Below are 18170 nucleotides of genomic sequence, written 5' to 3' on the forward strand. Positions count from 1 at the left end.
CTCCTTGCGAATTTTCCCGAACAATTAACACCGCACTAACTTGACACCCTCTTTCCTTATTTGGCTTTGTAAACCCTGGTCCTTTTTTTCTATTAATTCCAGACATTAATATTTTCTTTCACGCAACTGCCGCCATTCACCCGTGAAACAGTTTGAACATTATGTAGCTGTCAAGATGCTTGGGGATTACCCAGTATGCCTTGCCTGTGAGAAAGTGACACCACTGAGGCCGAGTTTTGAGATGTTTATTTTGAGAGTACGCTGACAAGCATGAAGGCCCTGATCCCAGAGTGGCAATTTCATTTAATTAAAGGCCTCTTTTTATTATAGTTCCCCCCACTTTTTTTATATATATATATCACGATGATTGTTAAAACCTGACCAGCCAGAGGTTTTCTCTCAAGCCGCTGAATGGGGGTGGGCAGATGCTCACTCACCAGTGAGAATTCCACTGAGTGCCTGTGAATGCATTTATTTTTTACTAGCCCTGGAAAGCTGCTCAGCTTGGGTACGTGTTTCAAATGAAGGCTGGGCTTCCATTCCTGCCCTGCCAAACTTAAGATGGTAGAATTGGACGTGTCTGATATTTGTGGCTTATTTTAATTTCTTTGTTTAAAAGTCAGTGCCCTTGTATCACTAGAATGCTAACTTAGAAAATCCCTGCTCTAGTAAGGCTATTTGAGAATGTGTGCTGCCTTGTTCCAGAGTGATGGCACCTTCCACTCAGATAGCTCAGGAATGCATCGCATTTACTTTCTGTGGTGTTTACGACTGAGGCCACATGGAAGGGGCTATGTGACAAACTGTGAAGAATGTTAGTTCTTAGTGACGTGTTTGCAGCAAAGTAATGGGATTGATTTTTTGATAGAATATTTGTAGATGGTATTGGCTTGAATTTCGTATCAGAAATGTACTTCAATGAATATTCGTGGAACCTATCTGGGGCCCCAAATTAGATAATGGTGCCTCCTTACACACATCCCCATAGGGCTGGGTTTCAGGATGGACTACAATGCTATAACTCTGCTCACAAGTTTTATCTTAAAGCAGGGCTTCCCTTATCCCTCTGCTAATTGTTCATTTGCTCCTGTTTCTGCACTCACCTGATACGGATGAGCAAGTTTCTGCCCTTGGCATGTTAGATGATATACATATTCATGTAACATATAGGTACAATGCACAATTCATGCATTCTGTTTGTAGGCTTTATTTCTTTTCAATTGATCTAAGAAATGTGGAAGAGTAGGATCTACCATCAGTGTGTGTGTGTGTGTGTGTGTGTGTGTGTGTGTGTGTGTGTTGGGGAGATTGCAACTTCAGGGATATTATTCATTCCCTTTGGTATCCATTTCAAAGCACCCCAGGAGGGGCCAGTCAGGTCAGCTGTGTCAGCTCTGAGGCCAGCTGAGGGCCTGGCTCCTGTGCTGGTCCTGGGTGGGGACAATGTGTGCAGCTTTGGTGCAGGTGCGAGGAGGCGGCAAAGAATGGTTACTCTGTTGACTTAATCTTTATGCCCCTGGTGGCAGGCTGAGTCCCCTCACATCGTCTTTTGAATGAGTGATTGCAGAGGCTAATTTATTTGTTATTATTATGTTTTAAGGTGTAAGATTCGATTGAATCAGCCATCTGCTAAATATTTGGGAATGGCGGCTTTCCCTTTTCATGGACTTCATACTGATCCTAGGAGGGGCAAGCTTCTCCCTGGGGTTCCTGACACTGACTTGATATTTTTTTTTTGAATTTTTGTGGGTTATTGAGGGGTGACATATCCACAATGAAACCACATAAAAAGCTCAGGAAGCCCATTCATATTCAACCACTAGAAGACACAACAGAATTAATCATTTACCCTTACGTTGTTGCATTTCTCCCTCCCCACGACACCTCTAGGACTTCGTATCTGTCCACAGAGAGACACCGATCTCAGTGTGTTCTCTGGCTTGCAGCAGGCCTGGGCACTGTGGGAAGATTCTTGACTTGGTAGAAATCTTAGATTTGTGTGTGTGTGTGTGTGTGTGTGTGTGTGTGTGTGTATGTGTGTGTGTGTTTGAAATTCTGTCATGTTCTCTTTTTTTTCCTTTAAAGGCACGAGTGATCCGTATGTGAAATTTAAACTGAACGGGAAGACGCTGTACAAAAGTAAAGTCATATATAAGAACTTGAACCCGATTTGGGATGAGATAGTTGTGCTGCCGATACACAGCCTTGATCAAAAGCTTCGTGTGAAGGTAATAATCAAGTCAGCTCCTTCCTTCAAAATATTTATCCTTCTGTTGATCTCAGGCCTCCTTAAAAGTGAACTTGCCTCAATTAATCTTTCCATTTTTCCCCTCAGGCTGGATTGAAACATTAATACTGTAGGAGGAATTGTTTAAGGCTCTTTATGAAACTGTGTTTCCCTCAAATCAGGGAGATATGTATGCTACAAAGTCACCATGCACTGTGTAAATAATGTCCTTATTGGCTCTATTTAAACTTATTCGGTGTGGAAGAATTATTACTGGCCCTGTAATGGTGACAAGTATAGACACTGTTCTCATTAGAAAGAACCTTATACTTAATAGAGCTTCAAGCTACCAGGTGTAAGCATCAATTACCCCAACATCTGGGTTTAAACTATATGAGTTGAGTGCAGAATGGGATGGCTGTACAATAGTTAGCAAATTTCTATTTAATTGGCAGACCTGTTCACCATGGAAAATGCTAAGTTTTTAATGAAAGGCCGATTAAACTATAGGGAGGGCCCATAGAGTCCATTGTGTGTAATATTTGGTTGTATTTGACCACTGCCTTATAAGGTTTTTTTTTCCTATTGTTTCCAGCATGGCTAGCAAAATAGGGAAAATAATTCTCTGTATTGACTATATTTTTATTCAGCTTCACTGCGCAAATTATTGTAAGGACTACAAGATGGATTTGTGAGGCCCCAGCCTGTTCTATATGTTAGTCATTTGACAAAGCCAGCTGGTTTGGGTGGCCCTGTATGCTAATACCCTCTGCCTTTTCTAGGTGTACGATCGAGACTTAACCACATCTGACTTCATGGGTTCTGCCTTTGTCATTCTCAGGGATCTTGAACTTAACAGGTATCCTACTTTTACCTTGAATCATTATCAGTGAATTCCAGGGGAAATCCATATTCATATTAAGTGATACTTATTTAGATTTTAAAATATTGAGGCTCATAATTTAACTTAAAACATGTCTCTATTCTTTTTTTTGGTGGGTGATAGAGCAGGGAAAATCAGTTAACCAGTGTTGAAATTGACAATGTTCAGAGGGCTGTCCCCCCACCCCCAGAAAATTTATTTTCATTAAATGTGGTTCAGTATTCCCCTACTCCCCACCATCTAATCTTAGGTAGTAGGTATTTCCTTAAGCTTCTGATGTACTGTCAAGCCTGCAACATTGCCAGTTACTGTTAAAATCACGTGTTATGTTTTTGCTTGCAGGACTACCGAACATATTTTAAAACTGGAAGATCCAAACAGTTTAGAAGATGACATGGGAGTGATTGTGTTAAATTTGAACCTAGTTGTAAAACAGGGTGATTTCAAGAGGCATGTAAGTGGGAACCTGTCTGCTTAACCTCTCCACTGTGTGATTCTTTGATAGCTGGCCAAAGACAGGATGAGTGTTAATTTTATATTAAGGAGAGAAGTCAAACAATTGCATCAAGTTTCAGTATGTATTTATCTACATTCTTTCTCATGAACTATGGGCTAGACAACCTAGGTAATAGTAATACATTACCTGGCTGACAAAAGTATGGCTAGGATTGCTAATAAACTCACACACAGACTGTATGTGTTTTGCCTGGATAAACCATTTGAAATATAGTTTCCTTAAGCATCAGGGTTTCCATTTAGTAATTTTTACATTCTGAGTGACATTCACATATTCCGTTATGCAGGCAGTTCCCAGGATTGAATGTTTACATCCTGAATTATAAAGTGATCAAGTGTTCTCTTGAAACATGTCCAGTCCTCTGCCTTCTTCACTGGCTGTTGCTTTTAGCTGCTACCTTTTCCATTGGGTGTGCTTTTGTGAAAAATGCAAATTTTAATGTTCCCTATTCTCTCGCATGGAAATCTCTCATTAACACACTATAGAATAGTGATGTCTGCACCATTAGTGAAGCATTTGATTTTGTTATGATAAGACAGAAAGTCTGCTCTTACAAGTAAACATGCTGATGGAAACATAATCTCATTTTCATATTCATGGATTGCCCATCATAATTCCAATAATTAAAATAAAAGCACAATATGTTTGATTACAATTTACTTAAAGATATTTTTTAAGCAAACTAAAGCAGTTACTGAAGACATGTTACATTTGAACCTGCGTGGAATCCAATGCGAAAATCTGAAGCCTGCTTAGAAATTAAGCTTCTAATATTATTTTCTAAATTGAGAAAAATATTCTTCATTTTAGCTATTGCTTAATCTTTCTGTTGTAATTAATTTCATAGTGAAGGCCACAAATAATTTACTAGTAAATGCCTAGAAGCTAGCTAGTAATAGGCATAGGAATAGCAAAAATTTTACTATGACTTTTTCAATTGTCAGAGTGTCATGTAAACATTTGCTTTTTACCATTTGAATTTATTAGGTTAATTTACGTAAAACATGATGGGCTAAACCTCTATTTATACTTAAGGTAACACTGTTCATTCACACTGGGACCTCAAGGAAACTATAGCTATGGTGAAGGCAAGCATTGTCTTGTCTGGACTCTGTCCCAGGCTTTCCTTTAACTCATTTTTATCCTGTCGCTGTTGCTTCTGAATCTATGCCCTCGGATTTGCTATTCAAGTGTATAGTTGGTGGTGGGCGAATTGAAGTTGGTGCCAGGCTAAACTAACATGAAATATAAATAGGTATTTGAATCAGGATGGATCACTTGACAGTCAATGTGTTCTAAATATTTCTTTGGTGACTTTTGTAAAGTTGATGTTTCCAATGAAAACAGCCACACCTTTTGAATTTTTACACACCTCACTAGACTACGCCCCTCGACAATCAGATTGTACTCCAATGGCATTTAATAGTGCCACATTTGGAATTTTAAAGTAATAGCTCTCTGATTTCAAGTACTCTCAAACTACAGAGCAAATAATGCAAGAAGCAGCTTGGAATTGCTTTTGGGATGCATCTCAAAGTGTGTCTTTTCGAAGTATCGAGAGTATCCGCTGTCTTCATCTCCCTTGACCTGGCCCCTTTTAGTACCACCCACCACCTCCTCTGTTGAGATTACCAGCATCTCTGCTTCCTTGTGTGTTCTCCTTATGCATTGCCCAACAGAAACCAAATATGCAGTTTATTTTATATAATGGGAAGGTAATATCACCCGAAAGCCTGCCTATCTCATTTACTTTTCTTTGTAATTTCCCTATTCTATTTACTTACTTGATCTATGTGTAACCAAAGTGTCAGTAATAGAGGAATGACTTGTTATTAGCCATATATACAGTGTTTTGCTTACAGGACTATCCGGGTCCCTTTGAGTATCTAGTAATAGAGGAATGACTTGTTATTAGCCATATATACAGCCTTTTACTTACAGGACTACCCGGGTCCCTTTGAGTATCTAGGGAGAAGAAAACATTTGTTCTTTTTATTAAGCTTAAATGGATATTAAAAGGCATGTTTATTTGGGGGTTTTAAGTGAAAATAACAAGCCCTTGGACCTATAGGGCAGTAGATTTAGGTAATTAGAATGCTTGGTTTATACATTGTCACTTACATGTAAACTGTGGAGGAGATCCACTTTGGATTCTCAGTTTTACACCTATTTTTATTTCCATCAGTGAGGCAAATTTTGTTGCTTTAGAACCAAAGTGACAAAACAAAACAAAACTTTAAGATGTGCAGCTAATCTCTGTGCTGTACATCTAAGTAGGGTGCATTGCCCTGACTGAGCCGAGTGAATTGTATTTTCTTTGTCTTGAAGAGGAGTAGGATCATAAGTAAAATTGTGGACTTGTCATCAAATTGTCCATGTTTGACTACTAGATTGACTGGATTTGACTCAATCACATCCACAGGGTTAGCTAACCTCTCTGAAGAGTTTCCCTCATGTGTGAGATAAGAATGAGGATACCTGTTTTATCAAGTGACAAGATCAACCACAGTGCCAGGCATGGTAGAAATACTAAGTATATGGTAGCTTGTAGCATTATAGTAAAGTAGGTGTGATGTCTGTATCCTAATCTGGTTTATCTTTTATGATGACTACAAAAAATCAAGTCTTTATATAAAAAGGACTCAATATCTTTCTTTATGAAGCTATAAGATTGTCATTCATTTCTGTGATTGGATTAAGTGGGGATACCTGGTATTTTTTATCGAGAAAACCCTGGAACATTTTATTTTAAACCGTAGTTGTAGCACTTGTAACTATGTCAGGTGCACAATGACCACCTCCCCATTTCCCCAGGACAAGTCTTAATGAGAACCTTAAAGTTCTTTGTGTCCTGTCCCAAGGCTGGCTAGTGGAACGTGAGTGGACTTCTCTTGACCATTGTTCTTTTTCTGCTTTCTTATTGAGGAGAAAGTCTAACAAAGTAGACATGTCATTTACCTGCATTTTTCTGTTCCCTGAGCATTGTAGTAAATGTGGTCTGCTTGATTAGATTTCATAATTTAATTGCAGTATCCTGAATGTAAGCACGTTTTTAACAAGCAGTTAGCTTGTGAGCCAGCCAGAGCAGGGCATTGTTGTACTGGATAGTGATTGGGAGAGGAGATGAACTTTGCTGAGAGAAAATTTCAACCCTAGATGAAATTGAGCCGCATTTTCGTGACAAAAGAGGGATCAGAAAAGAACTTGGGGAAATGTGTTGGCCTTCATAACTTTTTTCTTTCTTCACACATTTGCTAGATCAATTAAATTAATTTAACTGGACAATGATGATCCTAAAAATTTTAGTGTTTTTTTAATTAGCTTACAAAATAGCAAATTTCCATGTGGTGTAAGTTCCCCATTCTTTTCTTTATTTTGGCAGTCAGGTGTTAACCTATGAAAGTAAATATAATTCTGTTTTCTGTTACCAAAAGCAATAGATGACCTGAACGTGAACTAAACTAATATTATTTAAGAATTTAAAAACATCTTTACAATGCTGCTTAAACATTGTAAGTAGGAGAAACCTGACTCTCCTACTTGAAGATAAAATGATACTATTTTGTTTAATTCAAAAAATGTTATGGAGATAGAATGACTTTTGTCTGCCAATGCCGATCTGCTATGAATACCCAAGAAAATGATGTGTAGGAAGAATTTGCCTATCTCCTTGTTTACGTGAGATTTTTGTGGGGAGGGGTAGGTGATGGGAGAGGCTCATTTTCCAATTTGGGAGTTGATAATTTGAGTATAATCTGCATCTTACATAGTATAAAATAGTTTAATTATATTATAAATGATCCAATGTTTCTCTGTTTCATTTTTGATATCCTCACTGTACAATGAAGCGTTGGTCAAATCGGAAGCGGTTAAGTGCCAGCAAGGTAAATTTACTTGTTCTTATCATGTGAATAAAACTGTGTATTTTTCATAAATGCATTATTAACGTATGTACCTGCATAAGGAAAATTAGTATCATTCTGACTTGATTTGTCTTGGCATTCTGTACCTCTTGTTGTCTTAACGACTCAAAAGGGAAGGACATTTCTTTAGAGTTTCATTAAGTGAGGGCATGGTCGGAATTTGGAACTTGCACTTGAGTGATGACATTTTATATGTACCAGGAATGTTAGAATTGTACGCTTCGCTAAGCTTGGAACACTTAGAATGTGGCACGGTTAGATGCTGTCCCTTCAGGAGGTTAATTTGCCATGAGAAGCTAATATGAGTCCTTAGGGGCGACATGAAGACTAGAAGAATATGTGGCAGCCATTATCAGTCCCCCCATATCTCCTGAAATAAAACTATTTCTCAATGTATAATGATAATATTTTAAATCTATCTTTATGGAGTACTGGTGGGTTGCACATCATTAGTAAATTTAAGCAATTGTATGATATTTTAAAGTTTATACAAGTAGGCATACCAATAAAAGCATTCAGAATTTAATCATTTATTAAGGTGACAAATTAGAAAATTATAAATTAGGTGGAAATGTGAAAATTATTCTAGAAGCAACCCCCAAAGTATTTTTAACTCAAGTTAGCAGTTTTATCAAGAGCTGTAGAATTCTAGTTAAATGATATGGTACTTTAGGCCCTTTGTCTAATTTGATGTCTGAATTTTGGAACAAATCTGTGCCTGGGATAAAAAGGGGTTGTACAGCCAATCACTTGTATATGCATGAGTGTGTACACACACACACACACACAGACACACACACACACACACACACAGAGAGATACTAAGACTGTCTTGCATTCAGAAAGAGCCAATGTTCCGATGCCACACACTGACTATACTGTATCCATACTGACTATATTGTAACCACACACTTATTGTAGTGTATTCATACTGGCTATAGCATATCTACATTTTAAGCATGTCAACAGAATTATGAAAGGGTCACTGGCCATGCTCGCATCTCACTTGGCTCCTTATACTGTGGTCCGTCTTCAGAAACAGATGAGGCCATGATTAATATTAGTGTACTGCCATCTCACACATTCTCCACCTTTGCTTTATTCCTTTATAGTCACTAGAGGGTAGGAGAACATCATTTCTCACCACAGAAGGGAGTCCAGCTCTCCCTTTCTGTATTAAGAGTTGCTGTAACCACCCAAAGCAGTAAAGTTTCCCAGAATGCCTTGGTGAAGCCTGACAAAGCAGTATTTTCTCCTTTATTGATTCGGCTGCTGCACTAAAACACTGGTACTGTACATCAATAACCATCTTTAGTTAGGGAGCCTCAGTCTGTGGAAGAGCACTGGCAGTTTGTGGGAGAACATAAAGGCAAGAAACAGAAATTGTGAGCCTGGGGAATATTGGAGCCTAGGGAGGACAGGAGAGGTTATGGAACAATGGCCAATGGAACGAAGAGGGGTAGGAAAAACGTCGACGGCTTGGATAAAGATATCAAAATTATGAAGGGGACAGAGGATCCAGAGAGCAGTATTTATATATAGACACTGCAGAGTTATGTGTTGAGGCTGAGCTGTTGCTCTTATTTTTCTCTTTCTGGATTTTTCACTTCAGTGTGCTGGGCTCAGGAATGTAATAAATGTCCAAAGCCAGTACATACGTTTAGTAAAATTCCAGACAGGTAAAGCTTGATGAACACTAGAGATATTCATATGTGAGACATGAAGATTATACATTGGTGAGCACTTAATGTTGACGCTGTTTTCTTTGTACTGGAAGGCATGCAGTTTCAGGGGGAAAGTGAGATGGCTTGTAATTTGACTTACAAGAAAGAGTCGCTGGGGAATTATACATCCACTGCCATTAACACTGTATAAACACAGATAACTCTCTGATTGTCTACCTTTTGATTTTTTAAACCACAAATTTCTTTAATTTAAAAATAGTGTTTTGCTATTTTATGTGTCTAAATGTTTGCTGCGTGTGTGTCTATGTACCACATACATATCTGGTGCTTGAGGAGGCCAGGGGAGGAAGTTGGATCCCCTGAAACTGGAGTTACAGATGATTGAGGGCTGTCAGGTAGAAGCTGGATATTGAACTTGAATCATCTAGAATAGTGGTTCTTAATCTGTGGGTCAGGGTGTGACCCCTTTGGGGTCAAATGACCCTTTCACAGGGGTCACATATCAGATATCCTATATATCAGATATTTACAATGTAATTCTCAACAGTAGCAAAATTACATTTATGAAGCAGCAATGAAATAATCTTATTGGTGGGATCGCCACCACGTGAGGAACTGTGTTATAGAGTCACGGCATTAGGAGGGTTGAGAACCACTACTGTAGAAGAACAGCTAATGCTCTTCATTGCTGAACTGTTTCTCCACTCCACACAAACTTCTCTTTTAAGATTTTATTCTTATTATTCTTAATGTTAGAGAATGTCTGATACAAAGATTAATTAGCTATAAATATAGAAAATTTTACTTCTGTGATACCTATGGCATAACAGGGATTTTAACATCAATCTGATTTATATAATGCATTTATTTAGATAGTTGCTTCTTTTTCTCTGTAACTTTAATACTTTTGTGTTACCTCAAATGTTCCTGAATAAGTGTGCCTTTGACATTATGCCCTAGATTTCAAGGTGCTAGATATATGAGGATGGCATTTAAGATAGGCTTAGCTTCTTCCTAGGAAATCTTTTAAAATGAGCATCTATGGAGAATTTGGGGTTTCATGTAATAGATCATGGACTGGCATCTGCATCTTTTTGCACTGTTGCTGTGCAGTACTCAATGTGGCCAGGGCTGCCCCAAGACTCACTTTCGTGTATTATGATGTCTGTTACAGCTCTACACAAGAACACTCATGACTGTTACCATCAGCTTAATGCAAGGAGGGCCAGAAAGGTGACTAAAAGTGGAAGTAACGTATCTGTGATAGTACCTAGACACCTTGTAGCTCTATTACCCTCCGTCCCTCCTTCCCTCCATCTCAAGTACACATACATACACACACACACACACACACACACACTCACACACAAACACATACACGAAGAGTTGGAGGGACTCTCCTCATTTGGTTTGTGATGCTGTCTGAACACCTTTCTTTAGCTATAGGCTTCCTGTGCCTTTCATGTATTCTCATCAGTATGAGGACCCACCCTCCCGGGGTTCTTCTTTTGACCCTCTATTTCAGAATTAATATGTTGGCTCTCTAAGATAGGAGAGGACCTACACTAGTGTAACATTTTTATTGTCTGTTATGAAATTACATGACTAGTAGTGCCAGCTTTTGGCCCATTTGGCTTTATACCCTTTTATTGCAGTTTCTGTCTGTTATTGTGGAGGCTGAGCTCTGCAGGATACACTTTCTAGGTCCCCTAATCATCTGTGTTCCAGCTGGCTTGGTACTGGAGAGAAATTGGCACCAAACTTGATTGATGTAGAAGAACTTAGACTGAAGGAGGAAAATGAAAGAATTTGAACAGGGCCCGTGTCTGTCTGTCTGTCTGACTGTCTGTCTGTCTATTGTCTGTCATTAATGTGACCAAATCTCACCCAGGAAGATAAGTGAGATTAATTATTGCTTTGTCTGATCGTAGTAAGTGTGTACAAGAAACTTCCTACCATTTCTACCCAAATGGGTGTCTCGCCATCGACTGTCTGGATCAACACTTCTCACCATACTCATTTCTCTATGTGAACTCCCCATGCCTTATTGGTTTGTGAGCCTGGGACTAATCAAGGAAACCCTTGCTGCAAGAAGAAGCATTCTCAGACAAGTACGAGGGTCAGCTCTCCCATGGTGGACAGAGCGCCAGCTCTCTTGCTACAGTGACGAGTAAGGTGCAGGGTCAGCTATCCCAGGGCCTGGTTGCTGTTCAGCCATGGACCCAGGCATGATCTACAGCAGCAGCCTGGGTCCAGTCCCATGTGGGCTGCACAAGCCACTGAGATTAGCATCGCCCCCATGGTAGTGAAGCCTTTGGACACCAACGTAGCTACAGGTGGTCACCAAGACCCCTGGCATTGGCATTGCCTTCGATGGTATCAGGAACCACAAACATCAACACAGACCTTGACTGCTGTAGGCCATGGACAAAGACATGGCCTTTGGCAGTAGCCCTGGCTCAGATGACACTATGACCCCAATGGCAGCATAGTCTCAGACACCAACATGGGCATAGTATGCAGCCTAGAACCCGGGTTTGACTTTTGGTGGCACCATGGGTCACAGACATCACAGACCCCAACTGTGGCAAGACCATGGATCTAGACATGGTCCCATGTAGCAGCACAGGCTCAGATGCCACTATGGCCGCATGTGGCAGCACAGCCCACCCAGATCAGCATGACCCCTGTGTCAGAGAGGCCCTCAGACACCTACATGGTCCCAGATGGCGACAGAGACTCTGGTCTTCAATGATATCATGAAGCCATTGACATCCACTCAGACCCACCTGGCTGTGCCACTCTGCACTACAGGCATGGGAGAGCAGGCCGTAATGGCACAGACCTAGGAAAGCTGGCTGTCCCTTACGTGACAGGGTGGTCCCAATGACCCAAAGTGACCAGCTTAACTACTACCCAGAACCACATCCTGGGCCTTGAGTTGGCTCACACTAACAGCTGTCTCATCTTTGACCTGCTGGAGTGCATGAAAGGACTGGGCCTGCAGAACAGTAACCAGAGAATCTCCATGACTCGGGGCAACAACTGGATATCTGAAAGGAGTTTGATAAGGGCCCAACCCAGTGATTATGGTATACCAGAAACCAGAGACCTTAAATCAGACCAAGGACTCGTTGCAATGAACATTTCATGGATGAGGCTGATTGGACAAAAGGATACTCTGAGTGGCACACCACAGCTCCTAATGCCACTAGAGTGAATGAAGAGGGATTGGAAAGATGAAGGAGTGAGGTGTTTCCTTTTGAATTAATTTGGGGGGCATTCTGTAGTGATAAGGGGCAGATGTGAAAGGACTGGGAGGTGAGCAGGATTGGGGTGCATGATGTGAAATTTTCAAAGCATCAATAAAGAATTGTGTTTAAAAAAGAAGAAGCCTTCAAAGGGAGCCAAAGACAGAGCATGTTTCCTGGTCCACTCTGAAAGCAGAGTGTTTCCTGTTTATCAGCTTGTTCATTTTCATCTGTACGTGTTCTTCAATGTTTGCACTATTTACACTTTTGGTTAAATTTAAAGCCATGGAATTATACGTTCAGATCACCACACCTATCTTAGTCCATAGAGATCTGTCTTTGCATGTCTGGCTGTTTACTTTTTAATCTAATCTCATGGATCCATACGTCACTATCTTATTTCTCCAAGTAGATATTATCTGTCATCTATCACTCTCCTCTTCTTTAACAACTCTTGGTGCTAGGAATAGAAGCCCAGAGCTTTGACTAAACACACACTTTACCACTGAGCTCTACCCTTGCCCTGAATTTGTCTATCTCTACTGTTTTTGCATCTAGACGGGGCCCTACATAGACCCATGCTAAATGTCTCAACCCTGACCTCCTGCTGTCTTAAAGGAGCTGCAGTCACCATGAGATTCTGAACACACTGACTTGTGGGGTTTTCTGGAGGCTACAGCTGTGCTCAGGCCGGGTGGTCAGTCTGCTACAGCTCTGTAAGCTTATATGAGAAGAGAGTCAGAGTCCTAGCCATTTCTTCATGTCTATCTTCTCAGTAGCATCAGAGTCAGTCTTAGACGAAAACTCATCACAGAACACAGCCTCACGGTGGGAATGCTGTCCTGGGAACATAAACGTGAATTAGATCATTTGAATGTGTGGTGTGAATATTCAGGGCCATCTTAGTCATGCAGGTGGGTGGGGAGAGGCCAAGGCTCTGCATGGGGAATTTCGAGAAGGCTGGAGTGACTGTGAGTAAATGAGACATGGCAGCATGGGGATGTGGCCATTCAAAATAATGGAGTACCTGGCAAGTGCCAGAGATCCTACTGTATGTCTTCAAGCAACCCGTGCTCCTGAATGTAACCCATGGACCAGTCCCAGCTTGAATTTGTTACAATTGTTTTAAAAGTCTATTTAAAAAACTTATTTTTGTATGTAATTTTTAAAATTTTTATAAAAAATATTTTTCATTTTACATACCAATTCCAGTTCCCCCTCATGCCTCTGCCCTTTCTGCTCTCTCTGCACCTCCCACTCTTCCCACTCCAATCCACTTCTCAGAGCGGGTAAGGCTTCCTTGGAGCGTCAACAAAGTCTGGCATATCAAGTTGAGGCAGGACCAAGCCCCTCCATCCTTGTTCATCCATCAAGGGAATGGGCTCCAAAATGCCAGTACAAACCCCTAGGATAGGGCCCTCTCCCTGCAAGAGATCAAGTCACATTCAGAGGATCTAGTTCAGTCCCGTGCAGATTCCCTAGCTGTCAGCTTTTGAGACAAGTTTTCACTATGTAGCTGTGACCAGCCTAAAAACCATTTTGTATATGAAATTGATCTCAAAATTATACTGATCCCCCATCCCCACAAGGACTGAGATTATGGGGATGCACTACCATGCTCACTTTAAATGCAACTTCTCTTCTCCCATTTCCTTTTATTTCCTGAATCAAACTCTCTGATAACTGGTACCAACCCTCTTAACTGGCTATAGGCTCCACATAGCTCCAAAGCATGTTCCAGTCTGAAAGATATTGACATGAGGCAGAAAGTGCTACAGGCTCCTGGGGGAAAGGAGAAGTTGAAAGTAGAAATGTCAGGAAGGGTGCATGGCGTGATCTACCTGCTAACTCTTGGAGGATAGTAGTAGGGATGGGGTTAAGATGCTGCAAGGTACTCAGGAACAAAACAAGAAGATGCTTGAGGTCTGGTGCTAGCCCTGCACCTTCAGTCACCTAAGAATGAGACCAGGACCACATACTTCAGTTTAGGTCCAGAGTATGGGAGCATTTGCTGCATTTTAAACTAAGGCAAGAGGTAGAAAAAAGGAACAGACTAAAACTGTAAGGCAGTAGACATAAAAATAAAATACTAGATTATAAATAGTGCTGCACAATATTTGAGTTCCCTGGAAGTCAGGTTAAAGAAATAATCTTATGGATCATGTGATCTTCATCCATTTACCCTGTTAATAATAGAAAACATATATTCCGAGTCCCAAATTTAGAGTCGTTGAGCACTTAGAGTCCTTGTCTGTTTATTACATCTTTTCTTAATTTAGTTTTTAGTTTCCAGTAAAAAACATGAGTGATAATAGTTCCTTGTAACTAAGAATGTGAAATGAATACAGCACTTCTATAATTTGTACACGCAGTGTTTATACCCTTGGAGCATTTGATACAAGTGCATCTACAAATACAGATCTCATCTTCCAGGTGCATGCAGGTGTGGAGAATGTAGAACATTTTCTTTGTGTCCCTGTAGGAGGACCCAGGACCCTCTTCAGATGATGTAAGCATCTGCAGAGGAGGGTCTGTTCTGGAGACTGGCTCCCTGCATGCATGGATTTGCTCTCTCGTGCTGTAAAGCTGTTGACAGGAAGCAGTAGTCTTACATGTTGAAAACACTTGAAAGGAATATTTCAGTGAAGTCTTTTATGGACCGAGTGCTTTCCCTCAGCTTTGCAAAGAAGCAGTCACCAGAGTTGGAGCCCTGCTTTGCTAGTCATTTTTCTTACAGTGGTGGTTGTTTTTTTGTTTTTGTTTTTTGTTTTATCTTTCATGCATTTGCTTCTGTTGGGTACCTGTGTTGTCACAGAGACTTTAGGAACTCAGTGGATAGGTCAAAATCAGGATGTATTAGCAACACACAATTCTTATGCTAGCATCACCAAAAAATTTAAAAATTAATAAAAAATTAAAAACTATACTTGCCACTGCTTTGTCTTGCTACTCTATTTATTGTGTGCATGTGGTATTTATATGCATGTGGCATAAGCATATATAAATGTGTGTGTGTGTGTGCCTGTGTGGAAATCTGTGGGAACCTTTGGCTGTCGTGTTTTATCACTCTTTGCCATAGTCCATTGAGACAGGGTGTCTTAACTGAGCCTGAAGCTAAACCTTTTTCCCGAAACTAGCTGGCATTTGGCCCCAGCCATTCTCCTGTCTCCACCTTCTATGTTTCTATCGTTTGGGATACTCATGGCCCTGCCCGTTTTTGTATGTGAGTGCTGTGCTGGGGAATTGGAACTCATGTCCGTATGCTTGTGAAACAAATGCTCTTAACCACTGAACCATCTCCCCAGCTCCTGGTCTTCCTTTATCTCTCCTTCCTTTCCCTTCCTCTCCTGTTTCTTCTCTTTCATTCTTTGCTATTCATCAGCACATTCCATTCTGGAACTTGCAGGGAACAGTTGAATGTAGCCTTGCTGTTGTTGGCCACAGACTGTCTTCCTAGTTCCTAACTCCACGATCTTCCTTGAGCTGATGTTTCACTCATCAGTTAATGCAGTCGTACTGCAACCTCCCTGCAAAAACCCTGAATAAACACATTCACTCTGAGACTCTATTCCTGGTTGAGAACCTTTTAAGATTCCGAAGTGACTCTCGGAGCCTACTTGAAGTGAGCCGAACTTCTGTAGCACACAGACTCCTTTTCTTGTCTCTGAGCTCTGTGTACATGTGTGGTTATCATGACTTAAAATGTGAAAAAAATCTTTGGAGGCTTGCTCCATTTACATGCGCTCAGCACAGTTAACAAACTGAATACCACACCTTGTTTTTATTTTCCTATTCATAATTGATATATGCACTTTCAAAGGACATCATTTTTTTTTCTTCCTAAGAAGAATGAATGTAATGTGGATCACATGGAGTGGGGGTCCAGACACAGAGAGATGAATGGATCACATCGAAATACTAAAAGGTTCTGATCCTTGGGGAGGAAGGAGGGAAATAGCGCAACCCTGATGCACTATATTTTATCCTTCCTGTCTGTGGAGGAATTAGGGTCAGGGCCCAGAAACTTTGCTCTATCAGCTGGGGTTTGTTTCAGCTCAGGTGGGGTGGGCTTCCCCTTTGATGGGTCATTTCCTCCTCTCCTATCGTATTCCAGGCTGCATTAAGATGACAAATTCCCCTTAAAGACAGGGACAGAGACATGAAAACCTGAACTATGCAGCGAATTGAGTGGGTGCAGATGAGCCGATTTATTGTGGGGAGAAAAGGGTTGTTTGAAGAACAAAATAGGTTTTGCTAACCTGGCTGTGCTGTAGAGCACACACAGGATTCCTGGTTCTATCCTGTTCGGTCTCTTCTCTTTGGGAAGGAATGCCAAAGAAAGTATGAAGAGTGTGGTGTGTGCAAGCCAAAGGCTCTTTAAGGTCAAATAAGTAGAATAAAAGTCCTACTTTCTTTCCTATCTGTGAACTCTGCAATAAATAATTCTCTTTAGGAGGGAGGGGTTAAAATAAAAAAGAAAAGAAAACCTGGCCAGTGAATGAGCAAGTCCATCAGATCAAACATGGCTGTGTTAAATACTAAAATGTTCAAAGTCCGACTGAGATAGATAAAGGCTTTGATGGAAAGAGGATATTTCCCAGGGACATTACAAGCCATAATCCAGATGTTACGGTGAAATGCAACGAGTGTCCACGGATAGATCAGGAGCTTCGGCCAAGCCGCGCCTGGTGCAGGCCTCAGCCTTGCCCTCCCATGCTGTTCTGCCATATGGAACCCATCTCCAGTCCCCTTAATAACCGGCTTTGGATTCCATTTTCACAGAGCTCATAGAGCTAAGTGGGACTGCTTTATGGACAAGTTAGATAGAGGTCTTTCCAAGATAAACATCCAATTTGAAATTAGGACATACTGCACTGCAAAATTATTTTAGGGCATATTTCATGGACATGCTGCCATTTTTCTTAGGCAATTGCCAGGCTGTAGGATGCCCTTTGATCCTCTGTGGACATTACTCCCTGTTTTATAAAAGGGATTTTGAAAAAGTTGCAGTGCTGAGGGAGGAATATATCTGTCGGAACTTTGAAGCATGGCCCATGGGACAGGTCACGCTTCAGCTTGTTGGTTAGAAGTCAAACTTTTAAGAAGGAAAAGACAACAAAAGAGGGAATTACAGCAGGACTTATGAATCAAAATCTCATTTTTCCTTTAAAGGCAGACATGTCAGCTTGTGCACTCAGTAAGCTATAAAATGTGTAAGTGTATATTCTGTGCTTGTATGCACATGTGTAGATGTGGACATACACAGATGTATGTCTGTGTTATGTGCTGCTCTTGTGATGACTTTAACAAAGGTACTTAAACTGTTTTGCATCTTTTATTATTGAATATATCGTCTAGAAGACCAAGTGACAGTTGGATGTTAAGAAATAATCCTTGTTTGCTAGGACAATAGTCTCTCTCCTATTTGTTTTCCCATTTGCATTTTAGTCTCTTTCCTTTTTTTTCTCTTTGTCACATGTGTGTGTACATGTGCATGTGTGTGTGCATGTGAGTGTGTATAGAAAAATCCTTATGATCATCATGGATAAAAGTTGGGAGTACATATTTATGGTTATCATACATTGTTCAGCAAAATGCTCAGAGTGGCATGGGTACATTTTTTGACAGTGGTGAAGTGACATAGCTGCATCAAGTAGGCTGATAAAATATTAATATGGACCTAA

The 18170-nt window shown here is 40.6% G+C and overlaps 1 protein-coding gene across 4 annotated transcripts in view; it reads left to right on the forward strand.

Moving 5' to 3' along the window:
• The window catches only part of Mctp2 (multiple C2 and transmembrane domain containing 2), a 241787-nt gene that overhangs the window by 95084 nt on the left and 128533 nt on the right, over positions 1 to 18170 (forward strand). For 3 of the 4 annotated variants that reach the window (XM_005084546.4, XM_040730276.1, XM_040730287.1), the window contains 4 exons: positions 2086 to 2228; positions 3010 to 3086; positions 3453 to 3564; positions 7476 to 7511. In XM_005084546.4, coding sequence (XP_005084603.1) covers positions 2086 to 2228; positions 3010 to 3086; positions 3453 to 3564; positions 7476 to 7511 — 368 coding nt within the window. The remainder of the gene's footprint in view (positions 1 to 2085; positions 2229 to 3009; positions 3087 to 3452; positions 3565 to 7475; positions 7512 to 18170) is intronic. The other variant, XM_021235587.2, reaches the window with a different exon arrangement.

This window comes from Mesocricetus auratus, unplaced genomic scaffold (assembly GCF_017639785.1).
Source record: "Mesocricetus auratus isolate SY011 unplaced genomic scaffold, BCM_Maur_2.0 Super-Scaffold_4256, whole genome shotgun sequence".
Classification (NCBI taxonomy): domain Eukaryota; kingdom Metazoa; phylum Chordata; class Mammalia; order Rodentia; family Cricetidae; genus Mesocricetus; species Mesocricetus auratus.